We start from the raw sequence: 23,092 nt of genomic DNA on the forward strand, positions 1-23,092 counted from the left end.
CTGTCCTGGAAAGGAAAAAATCACAAAACGTTGCTTCAGTCAGAATTTTTTAATCATATTCCTACAAAATTATGTAAACATTAGCATACATATCCAGAAAAATCAATATAATGGTGCATAAACTGTAAGTTTAGAAGACTGTCAGGAACACTTGAACAGTTTATAAATTAATATATACAGTATTGGGTACTCCTCATCAGATAAGAAAACCTCAAAACCGAGCCATTGAGGTGCAAGAGCCATAAAACAACAGAAGTGCTCCAACACCAAACTTGACTATGAGGCAACATTGCAATCGACATGACTGCCTGTTGTAGTTCCATCATAAACATTCCATTTAGCTGCTACAAAGTATAAAACAAAACTTTTGGTAGGAAGTTTATTTTTATTGGAAATCATATAGCAAACATCCCTAAAGTAATAAAAAAACCCAAACCCGGAATACTCCATAAACAGGTTTCTGGAAGAGTGAAACTGAAGCTTTCTAGGCTGCACAAGGAGACCATCAGCATCTCCATTCCACACTAATTCCAGCAGAGCACCAAAGGCCTCCCGAGAAATAAAAAGTTTTGGGTAGTTTGTAAACAGAGAGTGGTGGGTGGAGGGAAAAAGAAAGATGCAGAGCAGTATTGGGCTGACATGCAGCATTCTGAGCAGTTCAGCTTTTACTGAATGAGAACATCATGAGAATGTAACATAGTTGTTTCCTTGCTAATTTTGGGCTATTTTGCTTAAAGAAAAAACAAACAATTCAACCAAAAAAACCCCAACCCCCAAAAAAAAAACAAACACAAAAAACCCTACCAAAAAAAAAACAAAACCCCAAACCAAAAAACCAAACAAAACACAAAAGAAACTCCAACCCCCCCAAAACCCAAGAAAAATAAATTCTTCAGCCTGCCTGTGATTGAAGTCATAGTCAAAGCCTTCTTGCAACATTGCCCATTTCAAGATCAGGAACATACCACAAGATGCAGGATATGTCACTCTTATTCAGACAACACAGTAAATGAGTTATTTTCCTCTCGTCCTGTCCACACAAACATAATTCATAAGGGAAAAGAAAAAACATATGGTATCCTAATGAATGATCTCAAACAAAAGCTTTCTTCCCCATATTAGAAAATTCTCAGTATCACTGAAACTACAGACTGCATAAAAAGACTAGGATTATCAAGGAAGCACTTGACACTGCAAGAACTCTTTCAACTGAATTCCTCTAATATGATCATCAGAGAATCTTTCCAAATCTAAATTTTTCTGTTTCCAGAGTTGAAGCAAAATTTCATTCCACCATATTTTGGTACATTTTTCATACCTGACCAACCACTTCTTACAAAGAAAATTAATATTGCACTAATAAAAATGCATTTAGCTACAATAAAAGGGAGGTCATATCTAGCCACCTAAAGCTTTTTGCTGTTTTTTCCAGTTGTTTAGGAACAAATTCTGTTTATCTCTTCTTATAGGAAATCCTGAGTAGTAAGGTAAAGAAGGTTTGGCAGATAGCACCAGTTTTCCATCACTTGTCATAATTAATAGGGTACATTTATCATCTGGCAATGCATCTAGAAGCACTATCCTAGTTTAACCTAAATGCCCAAATAAGATCTAAACAGCTAATAAAACACTGTTATGCCTATTACCAGAATCTGAGCCAACACTGAAACATCAGGAGGAGGATTTCTGCTAAATCTGAGGACACAGATTGCAAACACAGAAAAAAGCCTGAAATTCTAGCCCAGATCTTTTCCTTATAATGGAGAGGGGTGGAGAAAACTACAGCTGGTGGGAAGAACAGGAGAAAAAAACCCTTAAACTGCTGTGTCCATCACCTCCCCCCACTTAGGATTAATGCCAAGGTACAGCACTCTAAGGTGTTTATAAACAACCCAAACTCTTTCTTACTGCTTCCCCCAGAACTGCTCAGTGAGTGCTTTATTGTGAGCCAGACTGCCAACAGCTTCCAGCATTTAATTACCACGGTGTCTTTGAGGCTTGGAGAAGTTTTATCTGACATAAGCCAAAAGGATTCATCAATATTAGAGGCTTAGGTCACTACATTTCCTGCTGCAGCTTTACTTGTATTTTACTTGTATTTACTTGTATTGCTAACTTGTGACAGCAACCATAACAGACCTGAAAGTCTAACACAGAAGAGGCTAAACTGAGGAATTTGGGCTTAATCCGAGCTTAAACTACTAATAGACAAGTCTCACTGGATTGGCCCTGTACATAGACCTGAAAAAGTTTCATCACAGATGTATCTGCAGTTTTTTGTAAACTATCAATGTACTACAGCAACACTAATTTGGTATTCATAGGTAGTAACAGCACAGTTTTTACACATCTGTAGTAGACGCTGTTACCATTCCCATGTCTAAAATGACACAGGTGCAAACTCCTAACAAGACTTCATGTCCTTATCTGTAGCCTGCAGACTTTCCTCCCACTGATATGTGATTTGTTTCCTCACTCACGTTATCCCATGGGGATCTTACACTCACATATGTGCACTCTGCGATAAAGGAGAACTGATATGACAATATAAACACAATCAACAGACCTTAATTCAAATATCAGCAGCAGCACTGAACCTTGAGAAACTTCAAATAGACTAAGACCTTGTTCAATGTGGTAACAGATAGCACCAACAAAATGGTATTGAACAATTTCACTTGAAAATGTTTCCCTTTGCTTTGGTCACATTTCTCATTTTCCCACTCTCCCAAACTTCATTTTTTCTCTACCTCTTCATGCTAACCTTTATGCCTGATTTGATAAAGACCATGCAGTTGTGAAATGCATTATAACTCCTCCAGAATCTTCCCATTTTTAACCATTTATTAAAAAAATAGATTAAACCCAGGACATTTTAAGTTAAAAAACCGAAAACTTTGGTAAGAACACTGATGGCACCGTGGCAGTCTTAAGGATTATGACAATTTTCAGCAAGAACAATCATTACAACGCTTCTCTCTGACATCATCCCAGAGTTCCATGGCTGCCTGCACTCCAGCTCTGAGCCCACATAAGGAATCTACACAAGAGTTCTGAAAAATAAAGGCAAAGGAGTACAGGGAAATATTCTGAAGTCTTTCAGCAATCTTGTGAGTGAAATACACGTGTACCAAAATATTCTACTTAACAAGGTATAACGCAATTCAGACTTATCAAAGAAATTTTTTCTGTACACACATGAACAAGATTTTCATGTATGAAACCAAACAAATAAATCTGGTCTCTCAAAGGTGTTTGTAGTTTTTTTGTTTGAATGTTATACCTAACTACCAATGGAGTCAATATAGATTGAGTTAAGCCAGCTCATTCATTATGTCCAGCATTTCACACAATATACCAGTGGGAGGAGATAAACATTATTCTGATCAGACACATTTATTTTAATCTTCAAAGCACAACCCTTTTTCTTCATCATCATCAGTAGAATCTGCATAGGACTCAATGGTGTTGTATATGAATGAGTACAGCTTGACATCTGGTCCTGAAGTGGAACAGTTTCTGCATTCTTCATTGTAGTATCTCAGCAACAGCCTATAAATGTCCCCTTAAAAACAAAAAGAAAAGAAATAATTAAAATACATGTAAGAACATGCCGTCTGAGCAATGTACGATTGCAAACGAAGGCTAGAAAAGCACGTGCACACTGACATAGTGGCTAGGAATGTCTCTAAATGAGCAGTGGTAGAGGAGGCAGACAGCCGTGTAATGGGAACGGGACTGTTTCCAGGTTGTTCAGAACACAGGATGGGCTCCCTCAACTTCCTGCACCAGCTATCCCAACACTGGGCTTGCACACACGTTACTAACAAGTGTATTGCCAATTACACTGTAAGACAAATCTGTATCAGGAATGTGTAAGCAGATTTTTCCCTTTTCAAAGCACTACTGAGTTATACTAAAAGCTTTTGCAAACCTTCTACCTACCACATATATCTGTATTTTCCAGAATCTACAGCTTAACTCCCAAGTGAATTAGAAAAGAATTCTAGAAGTCTTCTAAGAGATTACACTGTTGACTCTGAATCAGAAGAGTTCCCCACTGTGGAAGCAGGTACAAATAAACCAAGACCTATGTGCTTGTGTTCAGGACTTGATGACAACAACTCCTACTGGAAAATTTCTACTTACAGAGATGGTTAACTCTCTTTGCTGCAAGGAAAGATTCTTTTATGCTCACCAATAGTTTGGCCCTTCTCACAGAGAAAAGTATGCATGCTGTAAATATCCCGCATCAGCTCCACATCTCCAAAGGTAAAATAAACAACATCACGTCCAGCCTCAGCAGCTGCCAGTATCTGTATTAAGGCTGAAACAACAAGAGATTATACACATGAATACAGGATCAAACCACTTGCTGAAGGGAAAAACACAGCCTAAGTTTACAGCAAAGAATCACAGCACCCATTTCCAGGTGAACACTGCAAAGCAATTTGAACAACGGGTACTTAAAGTTAAGAATACTGGGCACTGCAGCTGAGAGGCTGAAGTATTCTGCTAGAGCTGCCTGTGACAACCACCCTTACTTTGCAGATAAACAATGTGCTTAAAACTCAGAGGAGTTTATTCTGGTCTGTGCCTGCCCTCAAGCACGATGCAGCCACTAATTATCTAATAAGTGCCTGTGGCAGCACAAGGCAACAAAGCCCCATCTCACATCCTGGTTTGAGCTGCTTGCATTGAGCCACAGCCAGTGGGGTACAAAGCATCCATGAGCACATCACCATTTCCATGCTCTGCCACCTGTCACAAGGAATGGAGCCAACCCTGCTGTTAGGTAAGCTATGCAAAGCAGGAGCTGACCCAACTTTTAGCTCCCCAAAGGGTATCTGTGGTTCTGCAGCCTCTTACTGTGCAGTTTCAGGCGTCCACCACACCTGTAACAGAGACAGGCAGCATGGAATATGATGGCTCAGGCTGACCTGTAGGAAGCGAGTGCTGATGCCAGGAATGCAATTCATGTTATTTAACCTCCAGCTTTCTGTCACACTCGCTGACCAAGCTGCATCCCAAGTTCTGTCAATGCCCAACATTACAATATAGACAGACTCTGTTCTTCTATAGGGAGAACGAAGTAAAATGCTTCCTATTTTGGAAACATTTTTTTGAAGATTCATCTTGAGAAATGATGTGGGGTATTGATCAACAGTCCAGAGCCAAGCTAATGACCCACTGCAACTGGAGAAAGTGGCTTTGGCTGCTCCTCACCCACCTCCTGACTCTTCTGCAGCTCTCAGATACTCAAACATCTCATTGTGTCAATTCCATTTACCAAACTGGCAGAAAAGTTGTAGGAGTTAATTGTTTTCTGCTAGAACAGCAGTTGAACTGGCTGAGTGAAGGTTTGCCAAGAGCCAGAGCTGAGGCAAGGGAGGGCACCAGACCACAGAGCCAAGAACAAGAAAGGGGAGAAGAAGAACAAGGACCCTTTCAGGTAGCACCAAACTTCAAAGAGCACAGCTCTTTCACCAACCAGTCCTGCGAGGCTGGAGTGTCACAGAGGTAAGTGATCAATCACACCTTCATTCCAGGGAACGTTCCCACAGTCCAAATAATGGACCCCAGCAACTATTTAATCTATTGCAGCTTGTCTTAACTGCAGTGCCTATTGGTGTAGTTCTGATATTAATTCTTTCCTTTTCTACCCAGTAAATAGAGTTAATTACAATGTGATTAATATTGTCTTTGTAAAGATTAATGTTAAATAAAACAGTATACATATTGCATTGCCCCCTGCTAGTGGAAGCTAAGTAGAAAGCTGTTCATAGCTCAAGAATCTTTCACATTTTTATAAAGAGACCTAATAAAATACTGCATTCTTTAATCAAAAAACAGTCTTGTAAACCCATTGCTAAAATAACAAATTACATGATTCACATGTGAAATTAATCTCAATCTGGGAATGATATTTTAATTAAACTACTGAACCAGCTGTGGATTTAGTAAAGCTTCAGTAGTTCAGCTTTTAAAGAGTACAATTAACTGGCTTGCATAGGGGAACAGAACCTAATGAATATTATTATTCATTCCAAACAAACAATGAAGTTTCACTTTACAGAAGATATTAAAAATATCCTCCTGTTTATTTTGAATTGCCACAGATCATATGAAACAAGGATCAAAACTTCTGTCAGGAATCAGACTTCACAATCTTCTGGACATTAATGATATACAATACCATGTGAAATGTCCACGCTGCTGATACAGACAGAAGCATCACAGGAAGAGCAATAGAGCTGAAGTCCCACTGCAGGCACAGCGATGCCACGCTGGGGCCAACACCCAGCACTCGCTGCCTGTTGGGCATCAATCCAGGACCCCAAAAACACCACAGCAGCCCCTTGGCAGCATTTCCATGAGGCAGAGGCATGCTTTCCTCTCCTCCCTCTAATCCTACATGGGCCTTTTAAAAGCACTCTTCCCTCAGGTAAGTTAAAGCACATTTCCTCAGGTAAGTTAAGAACACCAGTTCAGCTAAGGAGCGTTTTCTCACAACTGACAGAAGTTAAGTTTATGTATTTATGAAATGCCTCATCAGATCACTTCCTTTGCATTTTCAATAAAACAACACTTTTCCAGTCTTTAGACAGTTGCACAGAGCTCCTGCAGCTACTAATTGCTAAATTATCCTCTGGTTTCAAAAGCAAGACAAGATCTTCCAACTTCTCCCAATTTTATAAACCTATTTTTTTCAGTATTGAAAGTCTTGAGTTTATACTGAAATTCTGTAGAAATTTCACTAACTTAGCTAGAATTTGGCTTGTTTATATACCAGGTCTTTTTATCAAGTCAGGTTATTTTTTTTCTCCCTTAAGAAGATTTAAGTTTATGCATCATTTTTGACCTTGAGTGAAACCATATTTTATACACAATTGTGTTCCTTTAATTTGTAACTGAAAAAAATCATGACAAAATATCACACTGCATTATGGCACTTATCCAGTTATATCCAATCACATCAAATATTTTGGTGGATCTGAAGGCTCTGTTACAGATCCAGATATTAATTCTGAAAGGACAAGGGTGGATATTTGAGAATATTAAATCAAAAAGTAAGATTTTAAACTATGAAAACTATTTTGTCATTGCAATACACTGTCAAGCCACTGTAGACAACAAAAGCTATTTACTTGGACTCAGTGATGCAGTGAGCAATCCCTATTCTAAAATACAAGTCCAGTGTTGAAAAAATAATGAGTTAGATCAGATGAGCCATATTCTAACCAGAAATCCATACACTAAAAAAATATACATGGAATATGAAAGTTCAGACCCAAGACAAAGACCTTATGCAAATTAAAGTGTTTATTAAACTCCCCTAACATAAACCAAGTACATTCAGATCCTGCAGTGAATACTGCTCCTGGTATTGACAATCTGCACTTGGCAGCCCATTTTATCTAATGGAAATCAAAAAACAACTGTCAGGAAATCAATGAGCATTGAGAAAAAAATAGATGCTCAATGAATAAAACACATTAAGAAAGAAAGCTAATGAAGCTGGGAGCCTGATGATTGTTTGTCTCAATGTATCTACTTAAAGCCATTCAGAAAAGAAAATTTTAAATACTCTCCAAATGTCTGGAAACAAGAAAAATGTAAATTTCTACTTAGAACTATATGAGTCAGGATATCAATTTACATGTCAGGATCCATCAGTTCTTGACTTGATGGAAAAGGTCTTAAATAAATGTAGGCATGTGATATCTGCTGCATTATAAATACTCTAATTAAATATAAAAGAACATGAGAAAGTGAGTGATATAACAAGCAAGTCAGGAAAGAAAGAAGCATGTCTGAGTGACTGGAAACCTCTCTGGCATACAGCAATATATTAAGGAGCAAAACTAAACATTAAGCATTGCCAGCAAATTCGTGAAGCCTTGCAAATTACCAGGTACTTTAAACAGCTCTGCAGAGATATGAATTTCAGGCATAATCTAAAAAGTCTGCTCCAGAAAGGCCAACTGATTTATATGACTGACAACTGCAACGAACATGTTCTTTTGAGAACTAAAACTGTGTGGCTGTGCTTTTGAAGGTTTCAGTGCTACAGGTCCCTCTAAACCTGGCATTTTACCATCACATTCTTACCTCAAACTTCAAACTGAAAAGAGCAGTGTGCTTTTTTATTGTTTAAGGCCACATTACTCATGGCCTAAAGATCGAAGGTAATGAACCAGTTCTATGGACAGTTTAATTATTATTCCAATTCTTGGCTAAAATGTATTAGGATAAAACCAAAAAATGTATTTGAATGAAATCATATGGCCAAGGATCAAAATCTAAGTTATTTGATTCATCTGGACGTAAGGAAATTCCTACAATTTACCTTTTAATCGGGAGTCCCCTCCAAAGGCACCACATCCCCAGTTCCCTGTGGCTATTGCAGAGAGGTGTTGAGGTGGAACATTGGGTCGACAGAAGCCACAGTAGGCCTGCATGCAGATAAGAGGCAGAAGATGAATTTGACAGGCAATTTGGTGCAATACTTTCAAACATTAAGATGACAGCAAAACCCAGTATTGTCTTCTAGCAATGCTAAATTCAAACTACTTCAATATACCATTAGTCTTCCTTTAAATTTCAGAGCAGTAACAAAAACATTTAAGGTAGAAAGAATTTTGCCTTATTTGGATCCAAATTAAAAATTAAGATACAGGTGCTGAGGTCCCAGGGATTTCATCACAGCTCGAGGAAACTTATCAGGATATCCAGAGCAGAGAATAACTAACAGTAGATGGTATCATGTTTGTTGCTTTTTGGCCTGTTTAGCTTACATAACAGCTGAACTGCTGTGTCCAGTACAGGTCTAATGAAACAAATGAGGGAAAGAGGAGAAAGTGTGGTATTCACTAATAAACCTTGAGTAAATGCAGGTGCTTCCATGTATAGAAGAAAAGACAAATTCCTTTGGGAAGTTTTTCAACAGTACAAAAATGTATTGAATTGGTACAAAATGTCTAATACAGACTGAAGTACCCACAGTTTGACTCCAAGCTGCAAATTCAGACTTCTGTTATAATTGTTATAATTTAGCAGGGTGCCCTGATTCAGAGTTTGCATAAGGAGCACTTACACACCATCAGGTGCACGCAGCTCTTTCAAGTCAGAGCCATTAGTGTGATTAATGTCCAAAGCAAGTTTGCACCAAACTTGTGGGCCAAGCAAGCCAGTACACCGGCTGTGGGGACAATAATTCTTCAAAGTCCATCCTCCCAGCAGGGAAATGGATTGGTATTGCAACAGAATGCCATTTTCTTTTCAGCTTTTACTTAATGGGCATGTATTTCTCAAGTCACCAGGACATGGAGAAAAAAACCTCTCTCGTCAGACACAGTAAGTCATCAGCAAATACTTGGGAGGACTTCAACAGCAATGAAGAAAAATATCTAAGTGAGTGCTCCCATATGATTTTTTATAGCAAATAAAGGATAAAGAAAACTCATCCCCCTTTTTTTTAAAGGGACAATGCATCAGTAGTTTAGATAGGTTTCACCTAGGAATACAGGAATATGAAAGGTTTCTGTGCAGTTTTAAAGGAGTTACTTCCATATCAGAAGCAGAAAAGCTGTAACTTTTGAACTACATAAATGAATCTGGTTTTGAGTTGTAACAACTTCTAAATAATATGAGAGAACATATACTAGAAGTTGTGTGATGCTTACAATTGGTTTGTTTTCATGTTTGTTTTCACACTCAGCACCATTTGAAACGTGTTCTGCATACCATAATTCTTAGGGAAGCATTTCTTGTCAAATAAGCTGCAGTTTTTTTTAAATTGGGGGCTATAAAAAGTCTTAATGACATTTATGAGTGGGATTGCCAGTTCAGTTATAGGTCAGTTGTTCCTTAGGATTTGGAAAGCAGAATTTTAATTGGAGAAATCATTGCTAGGCAATCATTTCAAGGGGTAGCAAAGACAGTGACATGTCTTACACATAGATCTGCAAACCTTAACGTTGAAATCAGATAAAATTATTTATTTTTTTCTTTCTCTGAACAACTGACTTCAGACATTATAATCTTGTGTTCTGGGTATGGGTTATACCAGAAACAAGGGTCAGCCTCAGACATCTAACTTTTGAGAAAACTAACTGGGAATGAACATCTGGTTCTTTAAGACAAACAGTCTTAGAGAGATCATACATGCTTATAAGAAGATACACGTTACAAGAAGAATCACTTGAGGTCATTTTCAATAATTTCATATTGTCCAACAAAACAACAGACAAACAAAAGAACTTCTGGATCCTGAGCTCTGTTTACTAACACTTGCATTTCAAAGCCTGTCTGCATATACTGTGCTTACTGGGTCCTGATTTATTAAATCATACTAGAAATGCAGTTGCAGCTTATTCCATCAACTTGCTTTTACCCATAGAAAACTCTTAAGGTTAATAGTAAATAAAATGGAAAACCCCACCACAGTACATGAAAAAATATTTGAATAATTAAAATACTGTAGAAACTCCAATAAGCTTGATGAAATTTTTACTGTAAAAAGCAGAGAATTACCTCAGGCTTAAAATTTTCTATAAATACCAATTAGTCTTCATAAAACAACACCAGCCAAATGAATACACTTTATAAAAGTTGCAGTGATCTACCATACTTTATTTCAAAATCCAAACTCGCTCAATAAAACTGAAAATTGCAGGCAGATCATAAATTCGCTGATGTAGGTAATTTGAATTTTGTTCTAAGATATCAGTGAAGTTTACAAAATGTACTTAACTCTCTTTTTCAGGGCTAATTTCATTACCACCCATGAAGAAACAAGCTGATGAATGTTACGTTAGTCAAGATGCTAAGGTTTTACAAGTAAATTAAATTAGTCCATCAGCACTGTACATCATCTCGAGGGGGTGTATTCCCTTTCTGACTGAGAATCAGGGCAGTGTGCTTCTATTTTGAATATGTTTAAAATACATCCTATATTATTCTACACCCTCCTATACTACAGGAAGCAGGAGGCTTTAACACCTGCAGCACAGAGCCCTTATATTCAGCACCCAAGCTAAAGCAGATGATTCATCTCTAAATGTAGAAGGACACTAAGGAGACTTCCTCATTAGCACATTCTGAACCCAAACACAAGCACACTAATACAGCAGAACTGAATTACCATTCTTGTACTCAACTGCTCAGTAAAAACAGCACTGCCATTGCTGTAACAGGACACACACCTTTCACCACCTATGCCTTACACCAGCTGTGCAAGGGCCTCATTCCAGCCCAGTAGCACTCCTACTAGCTTAGGAGAATTCGCTGTGTGAACTGGAGACTGATTCCAGATACAGCACGATAGGAGATAAAATTTGTGGGGAGGAAAGTAGCAGAGGCCTTGAAAACATGGGCACAGCTTGAAACCTAAAGGTCTCTTAACTATAAACAGCTCACTGACAGCAATTACTAGTCACTGAAAAAGTACAACCTCAAAACCTGGGAAAGACTGCTTTAACTTCAACTAAAGAGCAGCAGTGAAACAAGAAAACCAAATGACGGGAAAATCTCAGCCATGCAAATGTTAAAGCACCTGCAATGTCTTGGGAAAGTAACCCAGTGTTCCCAAACATTATGCAAAACATAGTCCAGGGCTGAAACCAAGGGCTGTGAACCATCTCAAATATCTTCTTTAAGGACAAAATCCCAAAACAGCGAGGGCAAAGTACAGAAAAAATATGCCTACCACAGTCCCACTTCCCTTGTCAAAGAGCTCTTCAGCCTGTCAACTTTGATGTCTGAGACTATCAAGGACCACAGACACTGCAAAGTGCAGTTCTGTATACACACAGATAACTCAGGGCAAGGTCAAGGACTGACAACTTTGAATACATACTGATAATGGTTAATAATTAACAGTAGGAAGCGTGCTGGTCTTGAATGTCAGTCTAGAAGTTTTGTTTAAAGGATTAAAACTGGCCTGATTTGTCAGTCTTCTGAACACTGTAAGCTCTAACTGGCACGTATATACATATATCCAGTTGCAACAGCCCTTACAGCTATTGTGAAAATAAAGAACAGGGATTTATGAGTAGCTGGATCTGAACTCAAGAAGTCATCAACATATGAAAAGATAAACTCCCAGGTAAACTCCATCGATATCCCAAGAGCAGAGAAGAAAGGTGGAAGAAAAGGAAGTGGCACCACATCTATGAACTGTCACCATGTTAAAACATGAGGTACCTCCTTCTCCACCTTGACTGCATGGCTGAGTAGGATTCAACAGAGCAAATTATAGGAAAAGAACTTAATACCATAGTTTTGAGTCACAGAATAGTTTGGGTTGCCAGGGACCTTAAAGATCATCTAGTTCCAACACCACTGCCATGGACAGGGATGCCATTCACCACATCAGGTTGTTCAGGGCCCCATCCAAGCTGGCCTTGAACACTCCCAGGGATGGGGCATCCGCAGCTTCCAACCTGTTCTAGTGCTTCACCACTCTCACAGTAAAGAATTTCTACCTAATATCTAATCTAAACCTGCCCTCTTTCAGTCAAAACCCTTATCCTGTCACTATCTGCCTATATAAAAGGTCCCTCTCTCTCTTTTTTTAAGCCCCCTTTAGGTACTAGAAGGATGAAACAAGCCTCTCTCTGAAGCCTTCTCTTCTCCACGCTGAAGAACTCCAACTCACAGCCTGTCATTTAGAAGCAGGACAGGGAAGAGTTAACAAAACATATATTCAAGTTCCATTTATATTTTTGAAAGTATTTTATATCCTTGAATAGTGAATCAAAGGACAAGAGTTATATTTGACCATCTAGCGTTTAACATTGGATAGCAAAACCCTGAAGTTCACCTTTTCTTTATATGAGACACAACCATGCAAGAACTTCCTTAGCTGAAGACAATAACACAAAAATATTTGAAAAGGTACTGTAAACATTAGACTGCAGGCTGATTCAAGAAGTTACTGGCCTTGTTGAGCTCTCTTCTAATTTTCTCCGGACTAAACTGATCAAGGAAACGTCTGAAGTGAAATGCATCTATAGCAACAATTTCAGTGTGGCGGCGTTGCCATTCATCCCTAAAATCGGAGGGGGAAGAAAAGGAGATGACATTAGTTGTTTAATATTGGCCATATAACCATAACTCAAAATGAGTAGTTCTCTGCAGAGCTTCTCTGTTAGAAGCACTTAAAAACGTGAACTTGTAACAGACAATGGAGTGCTCTCTGTCTGTGGGTTGGGAAGGAAAGCAGCATCAGAAGTGAGACAGGTTGCACTACAAATTTGGGCATAAACATGAAACAAATCCAATTACACAGCGCCATTTATTAAGTACGTCAGAACACTGCAAGGTCAGTGTCTCCCTGTCTTCCTCTAACATTTAAATGAGTACATTGTGTATGTTTCTGTACCAAATGAATAATATTTTGTATACACTAAAACAACATTGTTGGAGAAACAAATTCAAGAGCTCAGAGCTCTCTACTCAGATTCATGATATTAAACCTTATTTTGCCACACATAAACTGCCCAGTTGCACCTGAAGTATCACTGTCAAACTCCTTGTGACATTACAATCCACAGCTCAGTCTGTATCCTAACAAAAATGTGGATTAAATACATACAACTATAAAATATGTTGGTCTAAGAACTGACATGTGGTCAGGTACCACTTGTTAGCATTATCATCGCATTATTAATGATATAACTTTTTCACTTGTTTGCTCTACTGAAGAGAGCAGCACCAAGCAGTCAAATACTCTATTAAGGCAAATGCTAGGAAATACTTAAGTTATCAAATTTGTAACATTTATTTGTTCCTTCACTTAAACTTTACCTTGGGGTCTTATCTTCATGGCTTCTTGCCCACCGGTAAGTTTCTGCATAGCCTGTATACTCACTGTACTGCTCAGTACCTGAAACAAAGGATTTTCCACATTACTTATAAAATATGTACATATTTTTCTCACTTGGCGAAACTCTGATAGGAGTCACTGCTTCTCCCAATGAACACGCAGCTCCCAGAAGCAATGGAAAATAGAGAACAAGATCTTCTTGTAAAGGTCCTTTCCCACAGGTGAGGAGTAACATCCACCCCAGGACATTACAAGTGCAGATCTGTCTGCTGCCTGGGGTATAGCAACAACACAGTTTTCAACTTCACCACCCTCTAGTTCAACAACTTCTCAATAAACTGCCTGTCATCTTTGAAGTTTTACCAGCTAATATTTGGTTAACAAGAACTGTGATGGCACCTTGCCTTTCTTTTTTTGTTTTTTGAGGCTACTGCATGTAAACACAATGGTAACACAGTCACTCTGCCATTAAGAATGTGGCAGCCCCACTTCAACACAGTTTAGCAAACATCTGGGCTGACAGTTTAGGAAACGTGAGAAGAAAAATATAAAGAAATTCAAATGTATTTGGTGAGCTACATGTTTATACATTTTATTACTGTAACAAAACCGAAGAAAACCCTGATGGTCAGAAACCAAGCAGATTTCCAACGTGCCAGTGTTACCCAAGCTGTTGCCCTACAGGCTCTTGAGGGCAACCTTACACAAGCATAGCTGGGACTGTTAAGGCTGTGTAGTCTCATTACCCAGTACACCTCTTCCCTTTTGTTTTATGTTTGTCCAGCATCATTTCTGCACTATGGTTCCTGACAGGAATTGTCAGATTTCACAGCACTTAATGGCACTGACTGGACTAAAGGCCACTGCTCTCAGCTGCACTGGTCAGCACCACAAGCCACGTCTGTAAAAGCACAAGGACCCAAGAAAACACACTCTGGAACACACTTGGCTGCTCCTGAAAAGGTCCCACAGGGTATCTTGTCAAGTATGAAGGGGTGTAAGAAAGTTTATTAAGACCACCAGTAATTTCAGCTACTATGCTCTGCTATATCAACTCCTTTTGAATGGTTTATCCACAGACCGAGAAGGAGCACATCTTAGCTGAGAACAAGGATCATTTCTAAAAGGCTGCCTCTTTCCCCTCATTTTGTAGAGCTTCAGTACTTGCTTCAAAACCTGTGGATTTCACAAACACTTCAAAGAAATACTCCTGAAGTAATGCCACAGAAGAACCACAACTTTTCCCCTGTTCTGAGCTCATATCAGCTGAATTTTGGAAGTAGGGACTGAAAAAGGTAACTTGTTTGGAGAATTTCAGTTCAAACAGCTATGATTTGGCACAAGTTATAAACATTAAGAGTAAGAAGAGAACTGTTGAGCAACCCCTTAATTAGTGACACCAGCTATGCCTATAAACAGGAAAAAATAGGTTTTAGAAAGAAATGAAAGTTGACAGCACAAAATATCTGATTATTAAGACAAGAGTAGTGCCTAACTATTTTGCAGATCAGCAATACCCTGAGAATACAAATATTTAAATTTAATCTAGTTTTCCAATCTCTAAATAAAAATACAATTACAGTTGAACAATAAAAAACATAAAACTATTACCTTTAAACCTCACTGACAAGGGAATTTGAATGTTTGCCTTCAGTAGTCTCAAGCACAGGAAACAAGCTGTTAAAAACCGTTCAAAATTATGTATATCCTTCAAGACATTTTCCCCATTTATCCTTATTAATTTTAACTGCCAAGACTTATCAGTGCTTCTTTAACTCATCTGTCCTATTATCCACTCATTATTTATTTAGAATTGTCTAGATGATTAATCATACTGAGGGCACACAAACCCCACTCAAGGCTATTTTGAGAAGTTGCTATGCAAAATGAGTGGGATGGTAAAAGATTCCTCACCAGGAGTTCACTTCCTGATACAAAACCATTTTAAAACTGTGGATGACAGAGTATGCCCATATATTCACACACATCCGTGCCCTCGCACACAGGACAACCACAAACAGCTTCAATATTCAGAAATCAGCTTTCTAATTGAATTGCAGGCTATCAACCTTCAGCAAGACTATTCCTGACGTACACAAAATTCAGTTTTACTGATATGCTTGGAAAAAGTGTCCAAGCATGCAGCAAGAAAAGACAGACAAGGGAAGTATGTGACTTTTCTGGGAGCTCTCTTTAGAGGACAACTTAACAAAACTTCCAACTTCAAAAAGGAAGCATTTCCTTTTGTGTCTAATATGTGGAAAGAAAACACTAGGTTATCACGATATTGTACCAGGATAGATTAAGTGATAGTTAAAGTATTAAGCTGGCTTTTTCAAGGTTCATTGTTTTCATTAATTTTTATGGAATTGCAGTGTCTGATGACAAAGGCACCAGGAAACAAACAAACAAGCAAACACACACACATATATAAAAAAATCAATAGCAGAGAAACTCAAAGAAATCACACAAACTCTGAAGTCATGTCCCAGAAATCCAAAGTTAATGAAAATCAATGACTTTTCATAAGTGAAGCTCTGGAAATTTGTCAGACAAAAATGATTATTCATCTGGTAGCACTTTTTTCCTGTGAACTACTGGGATATAAACTTTTGCTGCTGGGAGAACAGAAGCAGTATGGGATAAACTGCTAATGTTTCTGGTGAATCTTTTTTCTTCCTATTAAACAAAATAAAGGGGTAAGAAAAGGCAAACCACAAAAAAATGCATAATAGCAGAGTTGCATCGTTACTTCAAAAACAAGCTACAAAACCTTAAAAAGCCTACCTAAAGTCAAAAAAAATCTATACACAGGTACCATTCAAAAATCTATCCTTTGTGAAACTGGTAAAAGTTACAGTATTAGACAAAAAGTGAAACTGCCAAATGTTGGTGTTTATGGGATCTCATCAACCTAGAAAGATTTGCAACTATTACTAACAATAAACAGACCTTTCTCAGGCTCCCCAGCCTAGCTTTATATTTTATTATTATTTAGTATTATAATGTTCCCAGGGATTGGAAAAAACCCATCGTAGTGTTCCTTTAGTATTTCTTATGAGCTAGAGATTCTACCTGTGGAGAGGCAGTACCACTAGCACTGAATAAAAAGTACATGGGAAAATTGCAAGAGTATAGTTCTGTAGTCACCAACATAAAGGTACATTTAGTGTCAAAAGTGAGGGGAGGGTCCTTCTTCCCCTTTCAATCAGTTCTTCCAATCCTTATCTTGCACCACCATAAGTCTTATGGCTCTCCTGACACTGGCATGACCAGCCTGCTAAATCCAGCTGAAAATCCATTTTCCCATGAGTAAATTTTCAGCTGAACCAATTATCTGATCTCATTTGCCGCCTGGTAATGTGGTCAGAAGTCTCTAAAAATGCATAGCTAATATGTGGTCCAGACTGGCCATCTGCAGATTTAAAGCAAACACAGAACACAGCTTCATTGCTCTTAATGCTGCCTGAGTACATGTGAGCTGAAACAGGGGAAAAATAGCATTAAAAAATCTGAATGAAAACCACTCATACAGCTCTGCCAGAAATGCAGCTGTGGGAACCTCTGGCATTGCTGTTGACATTTCTGTAGGTAGATGTCTGTGCTGAAGAACTCAACTGTTTGCTTGACCAGTTCCATATTCATTACAGCAGTGATATTAACCAGATACTGTGCAATCACAACAAATTTAATTTATCTCCCAATTTCTTGGACTCCTCTGCAAATTTAAGCTGCACAGTTATACCCATTAGGCCTCTGAGTCAAGATGCATCACAAAGAATGTAGTTTATCAGGAGGATTGTGACATGGGAGACTTGGCTAAGCACCAAGGTGGAAGAGGTCCAGGGATTAAATAAAAATGATGGAATGGATATTTCCATTAGTGAAGAACACTGTATCACAAATACTAATCGCAAAACACAGTAATGTACTCAAGAAAACTAAACATTGCTGCAGTGGAAAAACATCCTCACCTTTATTTGTCCATGTCAAATCACTTTTTTTTTTTTTTTTTTTTGCAGGGGAATGGAAGAAGGTCTTTCAAAACATTAATTTAGAATTCTCCCCCATCAGTTATTACTCAGACTGATAGCTGGGCTCTGTTTTTACCCCCTTCATCCAGAGGACAGTGGTTCAATATGTTAATACAGTATCATATCCAAAATATACAACAGAAGTTTCTGATAGCCAAGAATTTTTTTTCTGATTCATTTTTTTAAAAGGTAATCACAAAAGCCAATTTATCAAAAAGTTTTCAGAGAAAAGGCATTAATTCTGACAGGGTGGAAAAACCAAAATAAAACACTGTCTTAAAAAGATTACCAAGTATAACACTGAAAACAAACGATGTTCTGCCCAGTACAATCAATAACTCCGGACAAAGTAAGACTTGCAAGATTTAAGTTCAATTTTCTCGTGTGTATGCATGAGAGAGAAAGATGGGCTATAGATGGACTTTTCCAAGAATTGTATTCTAAAACCTAATCAAATTCTAGTTTTTTGAGGCAGCTCAGGTATCTAAACCCAACATTTTTATTACAGAAGATTGAAAAATGCAGTTTATTACAATATTTACCAAAAGGATCTCTCTGGTCATATATTTTTTCTTTACAGCTATTCTTTAGAGTAAATAAAGTATTACAGCATAATTTTATTTTTCAGTCATGAGAAATGCTCACTGTTCTCATGTATAGAACCAAGACACACACACCACGACCTGGGCCACTCCAGTTCTTAACAGTTTGAATCAAAAGACCCAATGTCACTATTTTGATCCAAGGGATAATAAAACATTCCAAGTTCTATGACAGAGGTGGACAGAAAAAGGAAATCCCTTTCAGCAAAGCCCTGGACATGCACAGCCCCTCAAAAACATACTGGAGATGCAGTTAGGTTCTGATGTTGTAACTGCAAACTCACAACTAACTTACAAGCAATACAAACATGTGTGTAACTCACAGGATCAAAATCCTTAAGAGACAGCTCCTGACTCTCTACCCTTTTTTAATGGATGCTGATTTTTTCCTCTTCCGCTTCCTCCCTTTTTAGGTAACCAGAAGGCAGTTCCTCTTCTCAGAGTTTTCAGTCCCACTGATCACACCAAATGTTACAAATTCCAGACAGGGACAAAAATTCCCCATCCTTTAACAGAAGCATTACCCTCTGATAGCTGGGACCAGCTAACAGCTGGTAATTGTGGCTGTCACCTCTATTGTCCAACAGCATCTTTAGCTAGAGACACTGAGGACAAAAAAGTTCTGTCTGCTTGCTCTCACTTTTTATTCTTTTTGCTTCTTTCACAAAGCATCTGTTGGAACATGGTCTTAAGGAGTGGGATAAAGTAGGAAGCTCTTTGTCAAATGAGTACTGACTTTTTTTCCTTCTTTTTTTTTATCCCTATACACTTAAACATACTAAACTCCAACCTGAAATATGTTTTCTATATATAAAATCAGAATTAGATGTGAAACATTTTCTGCAAAGACTAACCTGTGATGATAAGACATTCATTATGATCCAAGACTTCAGTGATGAGCCTTGATACAATCAGTTCTGGATTGATTAAAAACCGAATTTCTTCTTGCACTAGTCCTGCCCCGGTCACACCACCTCCAACAAAACGGTTTGCAAAATCAACCTAACAAAGATACATTCAGTGGGATTAGGAGATAAGCAAATAGCATAAAATCCTTTCATTTGCCAAGGCAAATAAAATCCTGTACAATTTCAATAATTCTGTTGAAATCTGCCGCTATCACTTAAAAATACAAGCAGAGGGACTGATTAACACGATCATGCCTTTCTCTTTTTTCCATTCCACTTCTCAGAAAAACTTAAGTGAGACATTACACTGCAAAACAAGTTTTGCATCTCAAATACTCTGAATCCAGGTTTTGTGGGTTTTCCTTGAAGAGCACATATTTAAGAAGAAAACACATTTCAGAAAATGTGAAAGATGAAAACAGCAAATTACAGTAGTCTTTTTGCTTTTTAGGGATATTGAAAAATCATTAAGTTTCCTTTAATAAGCATTCTGCCCCAGTTGTCCACACTGAAGAATTTTTAGATTAGTACTGCCCCTGTAACTGTTCTATACCCAAAAACCCCTCTTATGAATTCTCCTTGAAATGCACTAACAGAATCCCTCACAAATTCTCCTTGAAATGCACTTGAACAAGGCAAGTAATTTTGACTATTAAGGTTTCTGCTTGACACGGAGAAGCTCTGGACTATTTTTTGCTACAATAGTACATATTTTGCAATTACAGTTTCATACAAACAACAGTTTTAAAAAGATTTTGTTTATTCAGTAAAGTAATTACTATTTATGCAAATTAACTGCCCATAGAAATTTATCATTTTAAAAAGTCACTTCATCTTTCAAATGCTATTAGCTTCTTACTGGTTTTTATTTAGATAGCTGGTAAGAGCACACATACAGGAGGAGAACAGAAGTTGCTGGAGTGACATGAACACCTTTGTAATTACAAACTGATCAGGAGTCAGAGGCAAGTCTAAGGCACACCAAGAGCCAGCCACTGCAGCAGCAGTTGTTCCTTTAGTCTGTCCTGGAAATACCAACACATTTCTAGTTGTTTGAGGTTTACTGAACTTGACTATGATAAAAAAAGTTACATGAAAGCTACTCAGATTTTCAGCTGTGCCAGAGCCTCGAAAGGACTTTAACTGTGCTGAGTAACCCCACCTTGGGCCCATGCTACGAACACACCCCCTTGTCCTGGAGCTTGCCTGAGACACATCACGTGTGGGTCCAGCCCAGCCCTGTCCCTGCTGGTGCTTGGATGTCCCTACTTGGATGTCTCAGATTGTCCTTGGTGCCCTGACTCATCACCTTTGGCTGATGGCCACTAGCAAGTCAGCAGGAACTGTTCTTGTCACTGTTCCCGCTCTGCTTGTACCAGCCAGCTGAGCTGGGGCCACTGGGGACTCCTGCATTGCCCTGCCTTGGTCATCCTGCTCCCTCCTGGAGTGACTGCTCTTCATCTGAGCAGAGATATTCTGCTTGATAAAACTTGAAATAGCCAGGAGGAAAAATATCACATCCTAGGCAATACTCACTTCTACAGAGTGCAACACTACAAAAATGGTTATTATTGAGCAGTTGCTGAGTTCTTAATAATTTCAACACACATTTGAGTGCTCATGTTTCATAAAGTCATGAGATGTTTTAAAGTCTGAGCCAAAAGCACTGCAGAAAAAAAATGTCCTCCTATTCTTCCTACTCCTCTTCCTATGCAGTACTTGTTCCTGCTAAGGAAGTTCCATTTTGTTTGGTTGGTTGGTTTAGTTTTGTGGGTTTCATTTTCCTTTTGGGGTTTTGTTTGTTTGGGTTTTTTTGTTGTTTTGTGTTTTTTTTTGTAAAAAAACTCTAGAAGGCAGTCTATTTTTTTAAAGAAAAGTAGAAAGCAAACAACTACTTTGAAAACTCAAATGTGTTCCTTCCTATAGATATGGACAGGACATCCTCTTATGAATTTCTTTTGCTGACTGTCTCCCAGACTGAAACAGTGGTGCTGGCAGCAGCAAGAAAGTCTCCTGAACCACTGACCTGGTCACTGTCTGGGGCACAAGAATAACTTTTTAAAAATAAACTGAAACCCTTGACAAGTCATCAAGATCACAGCCTGAATCTTTTATCTTGTCAATCTTCGAATCCTGCCTTGAACCAGAAGACCTGGAGCTGTCCAGGGCTTGTGATTTTCTGTCAGCCCTTTCAGTACCAGGTACATGTGCCACCTGGAGCTGGGAAACACTGACAGTATAAGAACTGCCCACGGAACTAATTTTCATGTTTCTTTTACACCGCATAACATCTGGTCATTTAAGTCAACTGAGGGTAAATAAATAACTTTGTTAAGCTGGCAGACCACAGAAGTACAACAAAAACATGCCACAAAGCCACATTAACTGTTACATGCACTTACCTGTAGCATACCTTGTCCATTGCTTTCGATGGTGCCTTCATAGGTGACATGCAATCTAGACAGTTTTTTCTGAGATCTACCATTGAGGAAAAATATTGTACAGAAAGGACAATTACAGAACCTCCACACAAAAGCATCCATTTTAAAACAAAACTCATCCAAACCCAAACTTCTTACACACCTTAAACATAAGGTGGTTTAAAAAAACCACAAATCCTGATGGATTAAAGAAAATACGTTTGCCTTTCAGAAACAATTTGTAAAGGTTTAACATAGCAAATTGTTCAGTTTCTCCACCTCTTTCACCCTAAACCCCCAAATTGGAAGTTGGAGTTCTATGTTTTTCTTGTCCACATTAACATGCTAACCAAGAAAACTGCTACACTTGTGTTCATGCTGGTTATCAACCATATTTTGTTATATTTCCTGTTATTTCTTAAATCGAGTCCTCTCTCTCTTTTTTCCCCACTCAATCAACAGCACCAAAGATATGTTATGTTTTAAGACTTGTTGGCCTTACGGACAAATCAGGACACAAACTACTCGTGGCAGTTCACCCACTTCCCTCTGTGCTCCTTTCTGCAACAATCCATAGCCTATGTTGTTTTCTGTAGTTCTTCCAAGCCTGACTCAATTCCAAATGAATGAGATTCAGTTATCATGGATTTAAGGTATTTCTTGCATTAACAGGATGTTTGACTTACCTCTCCCAGTCTGGAAATTCCTGGAGACACTGCCTTGTAAACGTCACCAATCCCGTAGGTTCTACAGGCAAACCAACCCCAAAGGAAAACGGATTAAATAGGGGAGCTTTAGTCCTTAGATCATTTTAACTGGTAAACTTCTAAAATTACAATCATCATTCTTTGCAGAAACCAAGAGATTAACTTTCCTCAAGAGCTGCTTTGAATCTTCCCGACAGCCTATGCTCAAATTAAAGACAAATAACATGAAGAGTAAAATATTTACTTCTCTTTCAGCTTTGCAGTTTGAGAATTTTTCTTTTTCTTAAGTGATTTTCCCTTTAATAGTAAACACTAGTAGAAATGCTCAGTAGTTGAAGTAAAACGTGCTGCCACTTAGAAAAAAGTTTGCTTTTTGTAACGTTTTGTTTAAATGTTTTGTTTTTTCAAACGTTGTACACGTTTGAAAGCAATTACTGTTCAGTACCAACAGGCAAACCACAGAGTATTCAACCTATGGATGGATGAAGCAGCAGCTCATATTTCCAAGAAAGTCCTACTGTGTCAATAAAGATGCAGTGTTAGTGGATTCCAAATGAAGCAGATTTTGGCCCTGCCAAAATGCTGGTGAA

The 23,092-nt window shown here is 38.3% G+C and overlaps 1 protein-coding gene across 1 annotated transcript in view; it reads right to left on the reverse strand.

Moving 5' to 3' along the window:
* Window positions 1–827: 827 nt before the first annotated feature.
* PARG (poly(ADP-ribose) glycohydrolase) overlaps window positions 828–23,092 on the reverse strand; it is a 62,763-nt gene continuing 40,498 nt past the window's right edge. Inside the window, exons 11-18 of the mRNA XM_050340056.1 lie at window positions 22,482–22,542; window positions 21,778–21,853; window positions 19,322–19,469; window positions 13,813–13,891; window positions 12,946–13,054; window positions 8,351–8,456; window positions 4,199–4,327; window positions 828–3,565 (exon numbers count right to left, since the gene is read on the reverse strand). Coding sequence (XP_050196013.1) covers window positions 3,402–3,565; window positions 4,199–4,327; window positions 8,351–8,456; window positions 12,946–13,054; window positions 13,813–13,891; window positions 19,322–19,469; window positions 21,778–21,853; window positions 22,482–22,542 — 872 coding nt within the window. The 3' untranslated portion in view covers window positions 828–3,401. The remainder of the gene's footprint in view (window positions 3,566–4,198; window positions 4,328–8,350; window positions 8,457–12,945; window positions 13,055–13,812; window positions 13,892–19,321; window positions 19,470–21,777; window positions 21,854–22,481; window positions 22,543–23,092) is intronic.

The sequence above is a fragment of the Myiozetetes cayanensis genome, unplaced genomic scaffold (genome assembly GCF_022539395.1).
Source record: "Myiozetetes cayanensis isolate MyiCay16 unplaced genomic scaffold, myiCay2020 scf10, whole genome shotgun sequence".
Lineage (NCBI taxonomy): Eukaryota > Metazoa > Chordata > Aves > Passeriformes > Tyrannidae > Myiozetetes > Myiozetetes cayanensis.